The following is a 19,045-nucleotide window of genomic DNA, read 5'->3' as shown; positions in this document are numbered from 1 at the left end:
AGATACCGCAAACATAATCTCGTACTTGTACATCTGAAGATAATTGTGAATATGCAGAAGAACTCGAGAAACCAAAGTAACCAATTACTCAGTGAATTAACTCCTTCCGTTTCAATTTATGTGAACCCATTTGACTGAGTATGGAGTTTAAGAAACGAGAGAAGATTTTTGAACTTGTGGTGTAGAATGAGGCACATATATTTTGTGTGGCTATAAATTATTGCATAAAGGTAAATTGTTTCTAAATAAGGAAATGGGTAATTCCTTTTGACACGAACTCAAAAGAAAATAGGTTCACATAAATTAAAACAGGGAGTAAGAAACAACGGATGTTATTACGCGAAACGAAAGTGACCAGACGATTGTTATAATTCTGTAGGAAAGTGGAGAGTGAAAACTGATAGACAGGATAAAAAAACTTACATAAAGTACTGAGATATAAAATCAAAGATGACTTTGGTTATGGGCTTTCATTTATATATATAACTTCAACAATTTTGGACATCTCGAGTACGAATTTCCCTTCCTTGTACTTTTGCGCTGGCTCAAAAGCTCGTTCATACTTCCAACCCAATACATCATTACATTTCTCACAAGTGTATGTCAGCAACTGTGTGAAGACCAGTAATAAGATGTCTATCTTCTTTGGTTCCTAGAACAATATTTTTCACGAGAGAAAAAAGGAAAGCTTTGCCACTACTTGCCTGTAAAACAACAATTATATCTTTTCTAATTTCTATAGTTAATGCTCATAAACCAGATGATCGCAGATAAAGTGCATGGCAATAGTGATCAAGTAACTATAAATGGACAGATGAAATCGTTCACCTGAAATATCTTAGAGATAATATCATCTTCAAATGAGAGATGACTTCGACATTGGCAGCAGCTGTATGAATGACGTCCCCCTAACTCGTCCATCAAACAAAACCAGAAGACAAAAGTCAGAACTTTACAATATGCTGACAAGAACAAAGCATGAGACAAACAGTGGAAGAACCATAAATTTCTATAGCTTCAAAGGAAATGAGAATGACTCAGAATTCTGTACTAAATATTAATTCGATAATCCGACACCAATAAGCCCGATAAGCCAATTTTGCGGTTGGCCAATTTCTTCACATTTCTTGCAGCCGTCTACTCCACACCTCCACACTAACCGACGACCAGAAGTATTTCAATGTTGTCGTCTTGTATTTGCGAAGGAAGTAATTGCATTGTCACTTCTTTGATTATAAGTAGAGTGTACTGATTTTATTTTCATTGTTTCTTTAATTTGGACGATAGGCCGCCCGATAATTGCTAATCTGATACCGAACCGCCCGATATCTTATTGGTTGGCTAGCGGATTAGTATATCTAAAAGCCGATAACCGATAGCCCATTATTTTGCCGCAACACGGAAAGTTCCACCACAATATACTGAAGATTGATGCATCTATGTATAAACTTCCAACATATTATGCTGAAACTCCAACACGCGGAAAGTTCCAGCATAATATATTGGAGATTTGAACATGTGTATTACTTCCAGCATATTATACTGGACCAGTATATTATACTGGAAGTCTAGTATACTATGATGGAATTCTAGATTAAAAGATGAAAATCTATTGTTATAAGGTGAATCTAATACAAAATTGCTCAAATTATACTGAAACTCCAGTATATTATATTATCTTGGAAGTCCAGTATACTATGCTGGAATTCCAATATATTATATTGGAAGTCCAGTATATTATGCTGGAATATTTTCTGGATTTTGAACAATATTTTCGTTCAGATTTATCTTTACATAAAAAGTGGCTAAATTTCGATTACTTTTGAAATTATCGCTATTTTTCAATTACCACTTGTAAATCTGGCTATTTTTAACTTTCACCTGAGAAATTGTCACCCCGTGACAACATACAATAGAAATTTGCAAATTGGCCTTAAATTACATTTAGCAAAGGTAGCCCCAAAAAATTAGTATTGTATAGCCATATCCTAAAAAAAATGCCTACTTCCCAATTTATTCTCCCGCTGTAACCTCCTCTCTACCTCTCTTTTTCATCTTCCTCTCTTTCTCTTCCCATATTTCTTCTTCTATCTGTCCTGTTTCTTTCATAAAATAAATAAATATAATTGATTAGGTGTTCAATTAAAGTTTGAGAGTTTGGATTTCACCAATGATTAGGACCGAAACCTTAAACCGGACTTGGAGACCTTAAGCGAAATCTCCATAGCCAGAATTTTACAACAACGACTAACCCGTGTCGGAGACTTAACAGAAAATTACTTGATTCAATAAAAATGCTTCAAATTAATTAGGTGGGTGAAGTAGCCTTATTAGGCATAATATCAAGCACAAAGCTGATGTAGAGATCATAGGGAGGACTTGACTCGGGACGTTTTGGAAGTTTCTTCTCTTCAGTTTTGAGAATTGAGATAATGTTCTCACAAACATTTTGTGTTATATATTGCGCTATACAAAGAAGAAATATAATTTTTTTATATGCATTTTGATATACACAAAGAAGAAAAATAAATTTGTATTATATATTTTGGTATACCTATTATTTGATGGGTTATACACTACGATATACAAACAATACAATTATTTTTATTGTGATATACACTGATATAGAGACAACAATAAATTTTAAGCAACTATATTTATAATTTCATATTTTAGATATACAAACAAGGAAAATTAAATCTTAATATAAATTTTGATACGCACAAAGAAGGAAAATAAACTTGTAATATATATTTTGCTAATTTGATGGGTTATGCACTACGATATATAAACAACACAAATTATTTCCATTGTGATATACATTAATATAGAGACAACAATAAATTTTATGCAACTATATTTATAATTTCGTATTTTAGATATACAAGGAAGAAAAATTAAATCTTAGTATACATTTTGATATACAAAAAGAAGAAAAATAAATGTTCGGATACACACTTTGATATACATATTATTTTTGTGATATACATTTATTGGCTACCTAGTGCCAATATCTATAACTAGGGTTTTTTTATGCTAATTATGTGAGTATGTTGTCACACCATGTCAAAATACTAGTAAACGTAAAAATTAGCCCGGATTGCCAGATTTTGGAATTAAAAATATTGTAGAAATATGACACTTTTTGGATGGTCTTTAAGTTTTAACTCTGCTTGTCCTATAAGCAGAATTTCAAAGTAAAAAGTTAAATGTATTGCTCATGGGCCGGAAGGGACAAAAACTCAATACCATCCACTTTTGAGGATTATTTGTGTACTTCACCGCTAGCAAGGTGTTGGAATTCGCAACTTTGACAAGTGGAACTCCAATATAATGCCTTGGAGTTTGAAAAATTCCTAAAGTTCAAATGTGCGGTTCAAACTCCCGAATCTTCAAACTTTAAAAGAAAAATTCTGGAATTTTTTCGTGTATTATCTAGGGGCATTCTTGTTCAAATTTTATTTTTTGCCTTAAAAAGCGGCTAAATATTAAATAATTTTAAAACAACAATATCAATTAGCGGTCCGAAAAAGTGGCTATTTGCCCATTTCTTCCGTGCGGGGAAAATTGAAAAATGGGAGGCCTATCCATTCACGACATTGCTTATCTTTTTATTTGGAATCACAAGACAAGAAAATACAGTCTAAAATCCCCCGTCTCTCTTACTAGTTACTTAGTTTGTATAACAGAGGAGGATAGGAATAAAGCTGCAAAGAACTTTTTCATCTTTACTGCAACTTATTTGTTTCTTGTTTTTATTGAAAAAGATTGTAGTACAATTTTAATTTCTCTCATTTCCTCTGACAATCCAAGTAACGGGAAAACAATAATTTTACTTACTTTTGCATTGGATTAGAGACGAAGTCAGGATTTAAAGGTTATGGGTTCTGATACAATTTAATAAATTTTCTAATACAAATATAAAGTCTAAGCAAAAGCTATTAGGTTCATTTGTTAAGAGAATTGAAGTGATACATTACAGAAGGTTATTTTAGTCATTTTTCCTATGTACAGTGTTAACCACTAGGACGCTAATAAGTTAAGGTAGTTAAGAATTCAGATACTATATATGTACGTGTAAGTGTATTCTTACGGTCAAGAGAACATAACAGAAATACATCCTATTTCTCTCTTCTACTTCTCTCTTCTGCTAGTCTATCATCTTCATCAATTAGGATTCATTCCCAATTTACAATTCTTTAAATTATTATTTCACGGTGTCAGAGCAATCTCACTAGATATTCTAGCTAGAGTGAAGATGGCAATCATATAAAGCTAGAGTGAAGATGGCAATCATATAATCACTGATTTTGTCCCCAAAGAACTCCCTAAAGTACTGGATAGCAGCCTGTTCTTCTTTTGAAAAGCTGGTTCGTACAGACAAAACCAAAAGAACAGCATGGATACCATCATCGGCCAAATCAATGCCTTTAGCAATTTCATTTCCAACTAATTCAGACTCGGCAGTAAAATCAAATCCTGCAATTCTTACAAATTAAGCTATCAGTAACTTTACAGATTACCTGAAGAATAAGCAAGATATAGCATATGTCAATCAAATTACTCTACGTATCCCTTTTCGATGCAGAGACCATATACAATGGCCCGCTAGAAATCACTATTTGAGAAAGGGGAAATTTATTAGCAACCAAATCTGTTAACAAGCTTTCCAAATTTTTGCAACGAAGCGAGGTACTTTTAACTTCAGAGACTTTAACAAGGAAAATATCTGCAAATGGCCTAAAACAATGTAAATTCCGAGTCTTACGTTTCTTAAATTTAAGGGTTGGATCCTTAAGGTATATGTTAAAATAATTGAATCAAAGCATAATACTTATCATTACTTTGTTAGGTAATCCTCCCAAGCCCCAACACCCCAACCCCACCCCGGCCAAGAACCCCCGTGGCTCAGGAGTCAATAGTGGCTCTTTCTCACTTAGCTCCCACGGTGACTTGAACTTTCTAAAATACCTAGTTTCGCGAAAAGATCATTGGTTCACGGGCCCCACATATTAGCCTATAAATACGCCCCTCGCTGCCATCTCATCTAAAAGATTAATTTAGCTGCTAGAAAGAACATAATCTTTATAGGCTTTAATTATATCTTTGTTATTCAAAATTAATAGTAGCATAAAATTAAAGGGTCAAATGATCTTTCTCTAATATGCATGTCTTCACCGGTTTTATTTATCTGTTAATAATGCAGATGAGAAGAGGTTCAACTGCTGCATGGTATACTGCCGCGAGGACAAAATGACCTGTCCTGTTGAGGTTGCATCTTGATGAAATTAAAGGTCATTTGCTAAAATTTCAAACTAAACATACTTAAGTTTTTTAGTTCATTTGCTAAAACATCACTTTAAACATACTTAAGTTTTTGTCTTGCAGTATGTAATTTTCTAATGAGTTTTTGCTAATGCATGCTGAAGTTATTTAGTTCAATTGCTAAACCTTCATACCAAAACATGCTTAAGTTTTGTCATGCAGCGTACAATTTTGTCATGAGTTTTATCCGAAACATCAGACTAAATAAGCTGAAGTTTTTTAGTTCATTTGCTAAAACATCAGACTAAACATGCTTAAGATTTTGTCTTGCTGTATGTAATTTTCTAATTAGTTTTTTCTAATGCATGTTGAAGTTATTTGGTTCATTTGCTAAAATTTCATACCAAAACATGCTGAAATTTTGCCCTGCAGTCTAAAGTTTTGTCAATAGTCTTTTATTAAAGGAGGGCAAAATTATTTTTTTAAAACGCTTTTAACAAAAACAAAATGGGTACGGATGCAAACGGAAAAACAAAACGGATATAAGTTAAAAAGAACGACCAAATAGGGCGCCCCATGCAATTTTTACACTTTTTTCATGTATTTTTTAGGAATAGTCGTCTCGTTTTAACACCTCTAACCATGCATCATGATTTCACACTTATATGGACAGATGTATCTAGAGGTCTATGTAAGGATAATTGACTAAACCATCTCAATTAGCAACCTTCCTGAATTTATCCCTTGAACGTGCTACTGCACTCTCTTTCAAATGTGGTCATTTCTAATAAGTGCAATTACAAGTTAATTAATGTGAATGGCCATTATTTTATCTGCGAAGTTTTATGGTTTTCCCCCATTTTGACGGAGAGAATTGGCTCAAAATGGCTACTTTATCAGAAAGCTATTTTTTCGGCTCTATGGTTTTCCCCATTTTGGTTGGTTCTTTTTTCCATTTCATGAAATGGTTAAATCACCTATGATCAGAACCCTAGCAAGAAATGCTGGCCTGTTTTATCCAGTCATTGACTTCGGATTATTTCTTGCTTTCTCTATTTATCATTCGGGATCTTGTGGGTCAATTACAACAGAGAATTTAATCTAAATTTTGTGGAGAGAAATTAATGGACTTTGTTAATGGTAAAACTTTCTACATAAATGGGTGCAATTCTTACAGTTTAATGCACCATGATGTGGATTAGAGGAATGCTACTAGCTGGTGCCTGGTGCTAAGATGGATCTCACTTTATGTCTTTAGCATGCTTCTTCATGTGCGTGTCTTATTCTTTTTCATGGGTCAAACACATATCATGGATGACGGTGAACTCGAGCCTAGCTAGTTTATTTCTTTGGTATGATGTTGAAGTAATGTATTACCATCTTATCTAAAAGATTAATTAAGCTGTTAGAAAGCGCACAACCTTTATAGGCTTTATATCTTTGTTATTTAAAATCTATATATATATATAATTGAAGGTCCTTGGACCGGTTACGTGGCATTTCTCAATCCCAGTAATTACATTTATCTCATTTCTTCTTCTTTTTTTTGCCACTTTCCCATTTTTTGCCTATTTTTTCCGCTTAATGTGCTTATCATTTTTATCTCTCTTTTTTCCACTAACAGTCGCTTCTTTACTTCTATTGGCTTACCACTGCCGGTTCCATTAACGCTGCACCTTTCCTCTCTTGCCCTCCTTTTTTTCTATTGTAACCGTTTCTCTTTATTGCATATGCGTCAAGAAACCTTCCCACTTCCGATAAAAATCTAGACCTGCAAAGAAGGTTCTCAAAGATCGTAGGTTTTTACCACTTCCCATGAAAATCCAGATCTGACTGTGAAGAAATTTCTCAAAGATGGTAGGTTTTTACGTTTTTAGCGTTATTATACGTTATCGCCATCCTTCACTTCTTCACTTTTTCAAAGGTATTTTCACTTTACTTTGTCATTAGTGGGGACAGAGTTTGGGACTATGTATGAATGAAGAAATCGACAAAATTGTTCGATTTGATTTGATGGGTAAATTGCTTCAAGAACCTATATGTAGTCCTTTTCATTAGTAGCTTAGAAGGACCTGATTGCCTTCTAGAAATTAAAACATTGATGGCCTTAGCTTTCTCTTTTAGTTTTATTCATAAATAGTGTTTGGCAGTGATGAATATTGAGATTCAAGAAATAGTTTTGTACCTTTTCTTAGTTTCCATCCATTATTTAGGAATTGTCGTGTTATATTCATGACTATTCTTGTGTTGAAATGAGTCTACTTTTCCTTGGATACACTGAATTCACATCTATTATTACTTAAATTTGGCTAACAATGTTCTCTTTGTGTTGAATGTGGTACGGGAGATTAATATATCTATATATTGAAAAATCCTCGCTCTTAATGTCATCTTTGGCTTACATCGGTGTTCTTAAGTTTGATATATTGTATTTCCTCTCAAATCTTGAGAATTATAACGTTGAATATTTATTGTAATATTTTCTTTTGCAGATATCTCTTACAGTTCTTGAATTACCTGATCTGATTTATGAGTATATTTGATGATCCATTGTATGTTTCTTCTGTAGTTCATACGATCTTAATACATTTTCCTTCTGGTGCAATATGGAGGACCTATTTACTTCGTTAAAGCTTGAGCTCATATATTTGCGCTGCAATTTGTTGAATTTGTTGGCGATTCTCTAAACAATTTATCTTATGTACTTTTGAACATCTATTCTTTTACTTTCTAATGCTTATGGCTGCTATGTAAAATGATTGTTGTTAATTCGATTCTATTGCACAGGAGCTTATCTGAAGAGATATCCTTGAGTGGTCGGAAAATGGCTAGGCGGTCAACATGTAAACATTTACCAGTGAGGCAGGAGTTATAGATCTGTTTCTGAAAATTGCTCGGTTTGTTCAAGAGTATCCAACATTTCTACATAGGCACAAGCCTTACAATTCATGAAAGAAGGGCCTCCAATCTCAATGATAATTTACCTGTAAATTCAAGATAAAAAATTATAGGTGCTACCAAAGTTATGGAGGTTTCGGCCTCATTTTTGAAGAGAAAGCTTTTCATTTCTATGCCTTTTCTCATCCTCCTTCAAGGTTACTATGCAGAATATCTATAGATTATAGAACTCCAAACTCAAGATATGAATTTTCTATATTTTATTTATGTATTAGGACATCTCATTGCACCATTTCGTAGTCATGATTGCTAATTATTTTGCAGTTGATTGATCTGGTTGTAGCTATGTCTACTTTGTCGTGTATTTGGGATGATGATCAAAGAAATAATATTGTTTCCCTGTCTGATATATTTAGTGTTGATTGTATCTTTTCATGTCTAATATATGGACATAGTGCCTATTTCTTTTGGTCTATAAAGATGAAATTGTGAGGAAGTGTTCTATACGTCCTTGCATATGTATTCAGTGCTGAATATAATATTCGCCGATACTAAATATGATATTTTTTGAAGCTACATTTTTAGGTGAAATGATTTCTAAATGAGATTGCTTATGATAATAGTTACTTTCAGTGATGGAAATATTGAAATAGCAACCAGCAAAATTTTTCGGGATTTGACTTAGAACTGAATACAAATTATTAATAGTTGTAAGTTAAAAATTGATATATATATACAAATAGCTGTGAGTTAAAAATGGATAAATACACAGCGCGGAGCGGGGGCATATCCACTAGTTGTGATATAATTGACACGAGCACTATTACTGTCATGGGCGGCTTTCCAGCCATGCCCCATGATCCCTTGGACGCGCCCCGTGGCGTCCTGGCCAGCCTCCCAACGCCCGTCGCCACGGTCGGCTCCGTGGTCTCGGCAGCTCCAAGTGACAAGCGCGCATGTGCCTCTGTCGCCCCACCGATAGCCATCGCCAGCGCCCAGCCACAGGCAAAAGCCAACAGCGCCGCGCGCGCAGACCCTGATGCTAAAGACAAAGTTGCTGCCAACGGACTTGCTGCTGCTTTGTAGAAGACTAAGTCCTTTTCATTGTAAATATAGAGTAGTTTTGCTGCATTTTCTTTAAGTGTGATTTTTCAGCTTTCATAGGTCTAGTCATGTAACTTTGGTTTATTTTTTTAAGCATTATTAAGGGGGACCAAGCAATCAAAACTTTCAAGCAAGCAAACAATTCTCTGTACTGGTGTCTCTCCCCCGACACCGTCTTGTTTTCTGTAATAGCTTTTATTCAATGCAATCAAGCTTTCTTTCATTCTCAATTCTCTTTTCTGCTCTCTTTCAATTGCTCATGACATTGGTTTTCTCGTACGGCACTGATAATCTAGTCTAGCGTACGGAGGGGACCTCAGTTGGCGGACAGCAACCGTACTGACATCGGTTGCCTAGCCTTACGTCGCCCTTCCAAGGAACTTCAGGAAGGCGCCGCGTAACAGTTGGTATCAGAGCCTAGGCTCGACATCGGACGAGGGATCACATTGCAATTACCACCATTTCTGACCATGGTGAATTATGGGGATCGCATCGCGACCCTTGAGGGAACGGTTGACGCATTACGGCCCATCGTGGAAATGGTGCCCGATCTAAAAACCAGCCTAGTGCAAAGGTTGGACGACCTGGACCGCAGACTCATCCAGGCCGAAGTTGACATAGAAAACATCAGCCGCGACTCTGAAGGAGACCGGCAAACAGCAGCCACAGAGGCAGCTGAAATTTTTGGTAAATTTGAGGTCCTCCAGCAGGAGCGTGCCGAGGATTTAGCCAACAGGGAACAAGAGGCAGACAGGGTGACTGCCATGCAACAAACCATAGACAACTTGACAGACCAGCTCAATGTTGTCAATGCTGCTTTACAAGGCCTACTTCGAGGAGGCGGAAACCAATTTGGGGGTGGTGTGAACCTCGCCCCCATGGCACAAAAGCTGAAAATTCCTGAGCCAAAGCCATACAGTGGAGCTCGGAATGCCAAAGAAGTGGAAAATTTCATTTTCGACATCGAGCAATACTTCGATGCCGTGGGAAGCCTGGAAGAAGCTAAGAAGGTAGCAACTGCTGCCATGTATCTTCAGGGTGATGCCAAACTCTGGTGGCGGGTGAAGTACGAAGCCATCAAGGCAGGTGAAGATGCCCTCGACACATGGGCGGAACTGAAGGCAGCCATATGCCTACAGTTCTTCCCCGAAAATGTTGAGTACAATGCCAGGAGAAAGTTGCAGGAACTCCTAGCGGAATTTCACTTCAACCTGGAGTACCGAAGTGGAAAGACCAATCATGTTGCTGATGCACTCAGTCGGAGAGCTGATCTAGCATCGATGTGTGTACTCGCCGCCCTAAAGGGAAGCGAAGTAACCACCACCATAAAAGACCAGATACAGGATCTACTCATCAAGGATCCTGCTGCACAGTATTTGGTTGATTTGGTAGGACAGGGCAAGACTCGCCAGTTCTACACCGAAGATGGGTTCCTGAAGGTGAAAGGGAACCGACTTTATGTTCCTAAAGGAGGAGATCTGCGACGGACTCTTCTTGCAGAATGCCACGATACTTTGTGGGCCGGTCATCCCGGCGAGGAACGCACCATGGCATTACTTCGCCGTGCATATTATTGGCCTCAAATGGTCGATGACGTCGCTCAGTATGTGAAGACTTGTCTAGTATGCCAGAAAGATAAGTCAGACCGCTTGACGCAGGCAGGGCTCTTGGAACCACTAGCTGTACCAAAAAGACCTTGGGAAAGCGTTTCCCTGGACTTCATCACCGGATTGCCCAAGGTCGGAGATCTCACAACTATCTTGGTTGTGGTGGATCGGTTTTCCAAGTATGCTACCTTTATAGCAGCCCCACAATATATATCAGCAGAAGATACAGCTCGACTATTCTTCTCTCATGTCGTCAAGTATTGGGGCTTACCTAAAGACATTGTTAGTGATCGCGACTCACGCTTCACTAGCAATTTTTGGACCCAACTCTTTAAGTGCCTCGGGTCAAAATTGAGTCATAGCTCAAGTTTTCATCCGCAATCTGATGGCCAGACGGAGCGATTCAATGGCATGCTAGAGGAATATCTCCGGCACTTTGTGACCGGATCGCAGAAGAATTGGGTGAAGCTTCTGGATGCTGCTCAACTGTGTTTCAATTCACAAAAGAGCTCAAGTACCAACAAAAGCGCTTTTGAAATTATTACCGGACAGCAACCGCTACTCCCACACACAGTGAACGCACCAAACATGTCAAAATCTCCTCGGGCTGCTAGCTTCTCAAAAGAATGGAAGCAAAATTTGGAGATAGTGCGGAGCTATCTTGTCAAAGCCCAAAAGCGGATGAAGAGGCATGCTGATCAGAATCGTTGCTTTGTGGAATACCAGGTGGGAGACAAAGTGATGGTCAAAATCCCAAAGCGGTACTTGTTTGCAGGGGTCCATGACCCTCGCCTATTGCAAAAATATATTGGACCCTTGTCCATTGAAAGGCGCATTGGGAAAGTTGCATACCGGGTGGATACCCCAGCTTGGTGGAAAATCCATCCTGTTTTCCATGTCAGTCTCCTGAAACCTTTTCGGGAAGATGTGGAGGATCCTTCACGAAGCCAACTCACAATACCAAGTATTCGAGGCCCCAATTCAACCGGAAAAAGGCGTGCTGAAGCTATTCTTGATGATCGAGTGATTCACGCCTCAAGAAAAGATCACCAGGAGTTCTTGGTGAAATGGCAGGGATGTGATGTAGAGGAGAATACTTGGGAGAGGGGAACAAACCTCAAAGCCTACAAGAGCCTGATTGATGATTACCTTGCAAGGAAGGCGCCGAGGACGTCGCCAACTCAGGTGGGGGAGAATGTCATGGGCGGCTTTCCAGCCATGCCCCATGATCCCTTGGACGCGCCCCGTGGCGTCCTGGCCAGCCTCCCAACGCCCGTCGCCACGGTCGGCCCCGTGGTCTCGGCAGCTCCAAGTGACAAGCGCGCATGTGCCTCTGTCGCCCCACCGATAGCCATCGCCAGCGCCCAGCCACAGGCAAAAGCCAACAGCGCCGCGCGCGCAGACCCTGATGCTAAAGACAAAGTTGCTGCCAACGGACTTGCTGCTGCTTTGTAGAAGACTAAGTCCTTTTCATTGTAAATATAGAGTAGTTTTGCTGCATTTTCTTTAAGTGTGATTTTCCAGCTTTCATAGGTCTAGTCATGTAACTTTGGTTTATTTTTTTAAGCATTATTAAGGGGGACCAAGCAATCAAAACTTTCAAGCAAGCAAACAATTCTCTGTACTGGTGTCTCTCCCCCCCGACACCGTCTTGTTTTCTGTAATAGCTTTCATTCAATGCAATCAAGCTTTCTTTCATTCTCAATTCTCTTTTCTGCTCTCTTTCAATTGCTCATGACATTGGTTTTCCCGTACGGCACTGACAATCTAGTCTAGCGTACGGAGGGGACCTCAGTTGGCGGACATCAACCGTACTGACATCGGTTGCCTAGCCTTACGTTGCCCTTCCAAGGAACTTCAGGAAGGCACCGCGTAACACGCGTGCATTGATCGCTCACGAGTCACGGCCATCTCTTCTTTTCAACTCTTCTTCTGTAAACCAGTCTACACAAAAGAAATACTATTAAGTTTTTTGGTGAACATTTATAACTTTTAATAAGCGTATGGGTGCAAAATGCAAATAGTTAAAGAGACGAAGACCAAAGGCTGCAAAGGTATGAACTATGAAGAGTAAGCAAATTTCAAGGAGTAAAAAGTACTTCTTGGAATTCCCAGAGTAAAAGCTTCATACAAAGCGTTAAGGGGAAAACATTAGATCTCTGTATGTTCGTTCATGGTACAAGGAGGCACGAATCCTATACAAAGACAAGTAGTACACAGTAAATAACCAGATGTACAAATCCATGGGAATGACCAAAGCTCGGTGTTAAATCATTTGTTGAACTAAAACAGTAATCTGAACAGATAAAACTGCACAACTTCACTTCTTGGCGGAAGATCTCCAGTTAGGGAGTCAGAAGCTTCAATTCAAATTGGGGGAGGACGCCCATCAATTGCTCTCGTCAATCTAAAAATTGCAGCAATGAGCCTTACCCTTGAGCAAATTGTTCCACAGACAGAACATCTGTCGTGGAGACTGATAATGAGCCGTGAAATAATCTTCCATACATCCATATTGACAAAACTTCCAGTTATGACAGTACTGTACAGGAGCGGAACTATTGTACTTCTCAACCCACATACCCATGCTCACATCCTCCATTTTGAAAAGCTGTCAATTTGATGGGGAAATACGTATTTCAGTACTGACACTTTTATCATGTTTATGATTTAGGAAAAAAAATAAAGAATTCAGCTGTGACAAACCCTTAAGCTTCGGTTCCGATATTGAGAAATGATATGTTTGGCAATATCACTTGATATTATATGTCCTGGCCCATTAGCATAAGGGGGATATACATCTTCTGGCCACTCCTATTGCACAAGTCCATATTTTGAAATTAAATCAGTGTCTATAAGAAATCAACAAACAATAGTCATGAATTTTGAATTTATACTCCAATTATCATTTAAATCTCTGTACCTCAAATGATACCGCCCATTTTCCAGTTCGAAGTGGTCGATGCAAGAGATTAAGATTACCCATGTAAAGAGATCGTCTAGGAGGAACATGTTGAATTTCTCTAAGGACTGCATCTATCCTCACGAAATTATCGTCGTCACATTTCATGATATATGTAGCTGTAACATTCTGAACCTGCAACAGATATTGTGGGCCATGTCGATGGATATTAGGATGTGACTAAGCAGTTCAGGAAAGAAGAGGAAGATGGAGCGGAAGTGCAGAACTCACCTCATACTCGCAGATGGCAATAGTTTTTAGGACCACTAGCTCATATCTGTCGATAAAGGGGACAATAACAATGTCCCCAAAGTAATCTGCTTCCTTTTTCAATATAGCATTTAACTCCTTTCGTGGATTCTACAAAGTTAATTTTAATACATAAATAAGCAGATGCATTGGGATTCAACTCCAAACTGGCTATTTGCAAAGATGATAATGTCAAATTGTCTCTTCTCCCTTATGCTTAAGCATCACCATACGTTGCTTCCACTTGAGTTTTCTATAGGCTCTTCTCTTTAAACAATGTTAGTCACACACAAAGTCATTAATTACGGAGGTAAAATACTCAACATGCTTTGCATGTAAACAAACACAATCATGCCACTCAGACCAATCATTCATATAATCAAATGTTCTAAAAGCATTCACGAAGTGTGCCTCCTGATCAGGTGAGCAAAATTGCCCTCATCAAATTCTATTTTCTTTATTCAAAAAGTTGGATGTTCTAGAATGGGTAATCAATCCACTAAAGTCGCACATGTTAGTAAAATATGGAATACATGTAAAGTTTAACCAAAGAGTGCATTTTGATAAATGTTCTTTTCTTTTTTCTTTTTTTGTTTTTTACATTGAGGGGAGAGGATTACAAGGTGGAGAATCGAACCCGACCAGCAAGGTGGAAGTTCAGGTAGTTAACCAATTGGGCTACCATGATACTCCATTGTTCTCTTCTTTTCTATACATTTTCCCTCTCTATATCTTCGGCATTCATCACTGGTAGTCTGCCAGACCTTGTTAACCACTAATATAACAATGTTTCTGCAAATTTAGCCACATTTAGCATTTTCACCTAAGATTCAGCACCTAGAAAGGTCAGCATAGATCATCACCCCAGGACTCCCTAAACTTGGTACCGTTTATTCAGGCAATATTTTTTGTCCTAATTACCTCCCTTAACTTGGCAGTTTGATAGCCTTCGTCCCCTGGATGCTGATGTGACAAAGTACACTCTTTTAGGCACGTGGGAGTGCATAAAAGTTTAAAAATCAGCTGACAAGTAGGGTATTTTTCAACTGTTAATTCGCACATAGTCATAGAGAGTGATTTATTTGTTCCAATTGTGTATTTCTACTTACTTCTTATATTAATATCCCATGCATGCTTTACTTCAACTTTGTTTTTCAATTTCTTTATTAGCTGCAATGGCTATTTGTTCCAACTGTGTATTTCTTCTTTTTGGGCCAAATATGTAAAGAGACTTAGACAAAAATTAATGGACTTCCAGACATGTTTTTTACAAATTTGGCCTGAAAAAAGATGATCCAACAAATTAATGATTTTCAACTCATAGACACTTGTCTGGTTTCGCTAATTCCAATAATCAACTTATCAAGAAAGCAGTTCAATAAACAGCTTATTCCTTAAACCTATGACAATCTCCATTAATCAGCTCATCGAAATTAAAGTTTATTGGAGTTTAAAATGTTGTAATTACGAGGAATACTTGACTGCATTTGAGGTCCAAACTTATTTGGGCGGATCAACAGTTATGCTTAACATGCAGTTGAGCCAAATCTATCTTTTATTTGGTGATGTGGGTGACTTACCAATGCAACAAAGAAGCGGACTGCTATATCTGAGGTTTTAATTGCTGAAGCCTGCATCCACGTTTTCCTGATTGCCATACGCTCAGCAAAGTGATTGGTGGCAGAAAGCACCCCAATAAAAATTTGAATGCGATTCTGGGGCAAAGGAAGAGATTTCCACTTCTCTGAGAAGTCCAACACTCTTTGGGGAGAAAAACTTGGATGAGAGGTTGGTAGAGATGTAGCATAAACCGAATTTATATCTACATCACCTCTGATTGTCAACCCTGTAGCATCTTCCAGTGTAAAGCCCTGAAAGAATAGGGAACATTTATTGAAGGCTCACAAGTATAGTAGGGTAATAACATGAGTGAGGAAACTAAAACATTAATTCCAGAAAATCTGGTGATCATATTAATTGCAAGGATTACAAATTCGGTAAACTGGTTAAGGGTTTCAGAAAAGGGATCAAATACTAGGACATGTTTGTGTCTACCGTTCATTTTGTATGGGTAAAAGATTTGAATAGTAGTTTGATATCCAATGTGCCCTTGTGTATAAGGAAAATGTATGCAGTGGCTATTCAATGGTGATCATGACTGGAACGCAGTCCAAGACTCTAAAATGTGTTAAGTCTCAAGTCAATTTCAAGTGCAACGTCTTAAAAATGCACTCCTTCACTACAGACATGCTCAGTAAGCAGAACATTCACATGTCTACCAAGAAAGCCTGCAAAATTGTTTGGAAGAGCGCAAGTAGCTTACAGTTCGATACGGAAATGACGTCACGTGCCGGCCACCTACATTGATATGGTAGCCATCAATACCAGCACGAATAGTCAGAATAAACATCCTACCCTCCACAAACGGGAAAGGCCATGTCACCTCTGGTTTCTTTGCACGTCCAATGAATCGATCAAACCATGAGAATATTTTCGACTCTCGAGTATCAACAATGTCATTCCGCATCCACTTGTCACATCTTAAATATCCATCAACTGTCATGAAAATGAATTTCTAAATTTATGGTATTTGATTGATGTAAAGCTATAAAATCAAGAATCCCACAACTAAAACTTGTTCGACATAAGTAGGAAAAGGAAGCAAAAGAGGTTTATCAGCATTCTCAAGTGAAATATATATATCATAAGGTGAAAACAATCCGGCCAAGATATAAATATATAAAAGAAAAAGAAGTGATGTCCAGGAAACTAAATTAAAACCAAAAATTAAGCATTTAGCAGCCTAAATTAATTCAACTAAACTATACTGAGGAAGTTGGGGTAAAATGATATACAATTGTAGTTTTCAGGACGAAAATGTTACGTGCAGTTGTTAGTGGGTCAACATGTGAAAGTGGTTCTCGCCTTCTCGACAACCTAACCCCTATGATCAGCTTGTTAATCAAACTAGCTCGACATTTCTATAATTTCAGGTAGGTTTTCAATTATCCGCACAATCTTGTGATTTAATATTGGATGTTGCAATATAATTTGCTTGACAATAAGCCTAATTTTGCCTTAACTGTCACAATTGTAAAGTCCATGGGGAGTACATTTTCAATATGTGGGCAGCAGCACTTGATAAAGAAGAGCTCATGACCTAGTTAATAGTAGAATAAAAGGGTCAAACGATCTTTCTCTAATATGCCTCTCTTCACCCGTTTGATTTATCTGTTAATAATGCAGATGAGAAGAGGTTCAACTGCTGCATGGAATACTGCCGCGAGGGCAAAATGACCTGTCCTGTTGAGGCTGCACCTTGAAGAAATGGTTGCCCTAAAATTATGCAAAAACTATCGCCTCATCAAATGGATGTACACTACTGTTTCTACTTCCAGTGTTTAGTAGTAGTAGTAGTAAATAAGTGAGGCATGTTACGTACTCTTATGTTTTGTAATCTTTATGCTTTTTAATAATTTAATCTGTATGTGTGCATGCATTTATCTACTAAAAACGAAGAGTAACTTCTTTTCTCATCGCTGAATACTTATGCTCGATGGGGAAGCTAGCTTTCTGTAGCTAGAAAATTAGTTCGGGTGGGCAATATATGAATCCTTAATATCCAATTTGTTCTGTATATCACTACTAGAAATCCGCTAAAAACCGACCAAAAATTTCTAACCAATGTTGGTCGGTCAAAAAAAGCGACCAAAAACCATCCAGCTTGGACGGAAACTGGAAAAAAATATTTTACATTTTTAAAAAAATAAATACCGACCAACGTGGTCGGTAAATTGGTCAACAAATTGACCCAGCTGGTCAACTTGGTTAGCCAAAGAAAATTTTGGATTACCGACCAACGTTGGTTAGTAATCTGGACCCAATTTTTTAAATTTTAATAATTATTTTATTATTTAAAATATTTTATAAAATTTAAGAATTTATATTTAAAATTACCGACCAACGTTGGTCGGTTAATGTAGGGGAAGCATTTACCGACCAACTTTAGTCGGTCATTTTTATTTTCTGCAAAATAACCGACCAAAGTTGGTCGGTTATTACGTCAATATTGGTCAAACTTTTGAATTACTTTTATATTTACTATCTAAATAATATAAATGTAATCTGTTAACACTTTTGTAATACAAATAATGAATACACTAACATATACTATATATAACATGCTATATATATAGTTAAAGTAGTACAACGAAGCGTGTTATACACACACACACACACACACTAACATATACTATAACAAGCTATATATATAGTTAAAGTATTACAATGAAATATGTGTGTGTGTGTGTGTGTGTGTGTGTGTATATAGAGGTATAGCCGTATATATAAAAGAATATGAAGCGCTAGGACCACATGGTCGGGTTCTTTTAGGGATAAACTTGTGAAGATCCTAATTAGTATATATAATTTATCATTAAATATATCTATTTGTAAATTGATTCATCGACTTATAACTTACTTAGATGCATCGATGATTATTAAAAATAAAATGTTTGACCTATATCGACTAATAGTAAAAACAAAACGTCTCGACCTATATCGATTAATCTATGTCATGCATTATTAGTGATGAATGAATGAAAAATAGAAGAATTAATACTAAACATCTTTGACATGTATATATATATATGGATCACAAATTAAATAAACGAAATAAATATATATATATATATATATATATATATATATGGATCACAAATTAAAGAAACGAAAGAGGTTATTAGTATTAAGTAAACGAGTTAAATTAATAGGTCAAACATGGTCAAACTTTAACAAGCTATATATATACACACTAACATATATTATAACAAGCTCTCTCTCTCTCATATATATATATATATATATATATATATATATATATATATATATATATATATATATATATATATATAGTTAAAGTATTACAGTGAAGTCTGTTTGTGTGTGTGTATATATATAT

At 37.0% G+C, this 19,045-nt stretch overlaps 2 protein-coding genes across 3 annotated transcripts in view; one reads left to right on the top strand and one right to left on the bottom strand.

Annotated features, from left to right (window-relative positions):
• Positions 1 to 17,566, top strand: part of LOC104094747 (uncharacterized) — a 101,611-nt gene extending 84,045 nt beyond the window's left edge. Inside the window, exons 2-3 of one of the 2 annotated variants that reach the window (XM_070177763.1) lie at positions 5,207 to 5,271; positions 17,397 to 17,566. In XM_070177763.1, coding sequence (XP_070033864.1) covers positions 5,207 to 5,271; positions 17,397 to 17,408 — 77 coding nt within the window. In that variant the 3' untranslated portion in view covers positions 17,409 to 17,566. Of the gene's footprint in view, positions 1 to 5,206; positions 5,272 to 17,331 lie in introns of both variants that reach the window. The other variant, XM_070177762.1, reaches the window with a different exon arrangement.
• Positions 12,954 to 16,669, bottom strand: LOC104086542 (hydroxyproline O-galactosyltransferase GALT2-like). The gene is made up of 6 exons (XM_070177761.1): positions 16,409 to 16,669; positions 15,666 to 15,956; positions 14,068 to 14,196; positions 13,798 to 13,971; positions 13,581 to 13,688; positions 12,954 to 13,485 (listed from the first exon to the last, which is right to left on the bottom strand). Exons 1-6 carry the CDS (start codon positions 16,646 to 16,648, stop codon positions 13,282 to 13,284), a joined length of 1,146 nt encoding a protein of 381 aa, XP_070033862.1. The 5' UTR covers positions 16,649 to 16,669; the 3' UTR covers positions 12,954 to 13,281.
• Positions 17,567 to 19,045: the final 1,479 nt, after the last annotated feature.

This window comes from Nicotiana tomentosiformis, chromosome 6 (assembly GCF_000390325.3).
Source record: "Nicotiana tomentosiformis chromosome 6, ASM39032v3, whole genome shotgun sequence".
Lineage (NCBI taxonomy): Eukaryota > Viridiplantae > Streptophyta > Magnoliopsida > Solanales > Solanaceae > Nicotiana > Nicotiana tomentosiformis.
The sequence above is the reverse complement of the archived record's forward strand: the minus strand, read 5'-3'. Positions and strand labels throughout refer to the sequence as shown.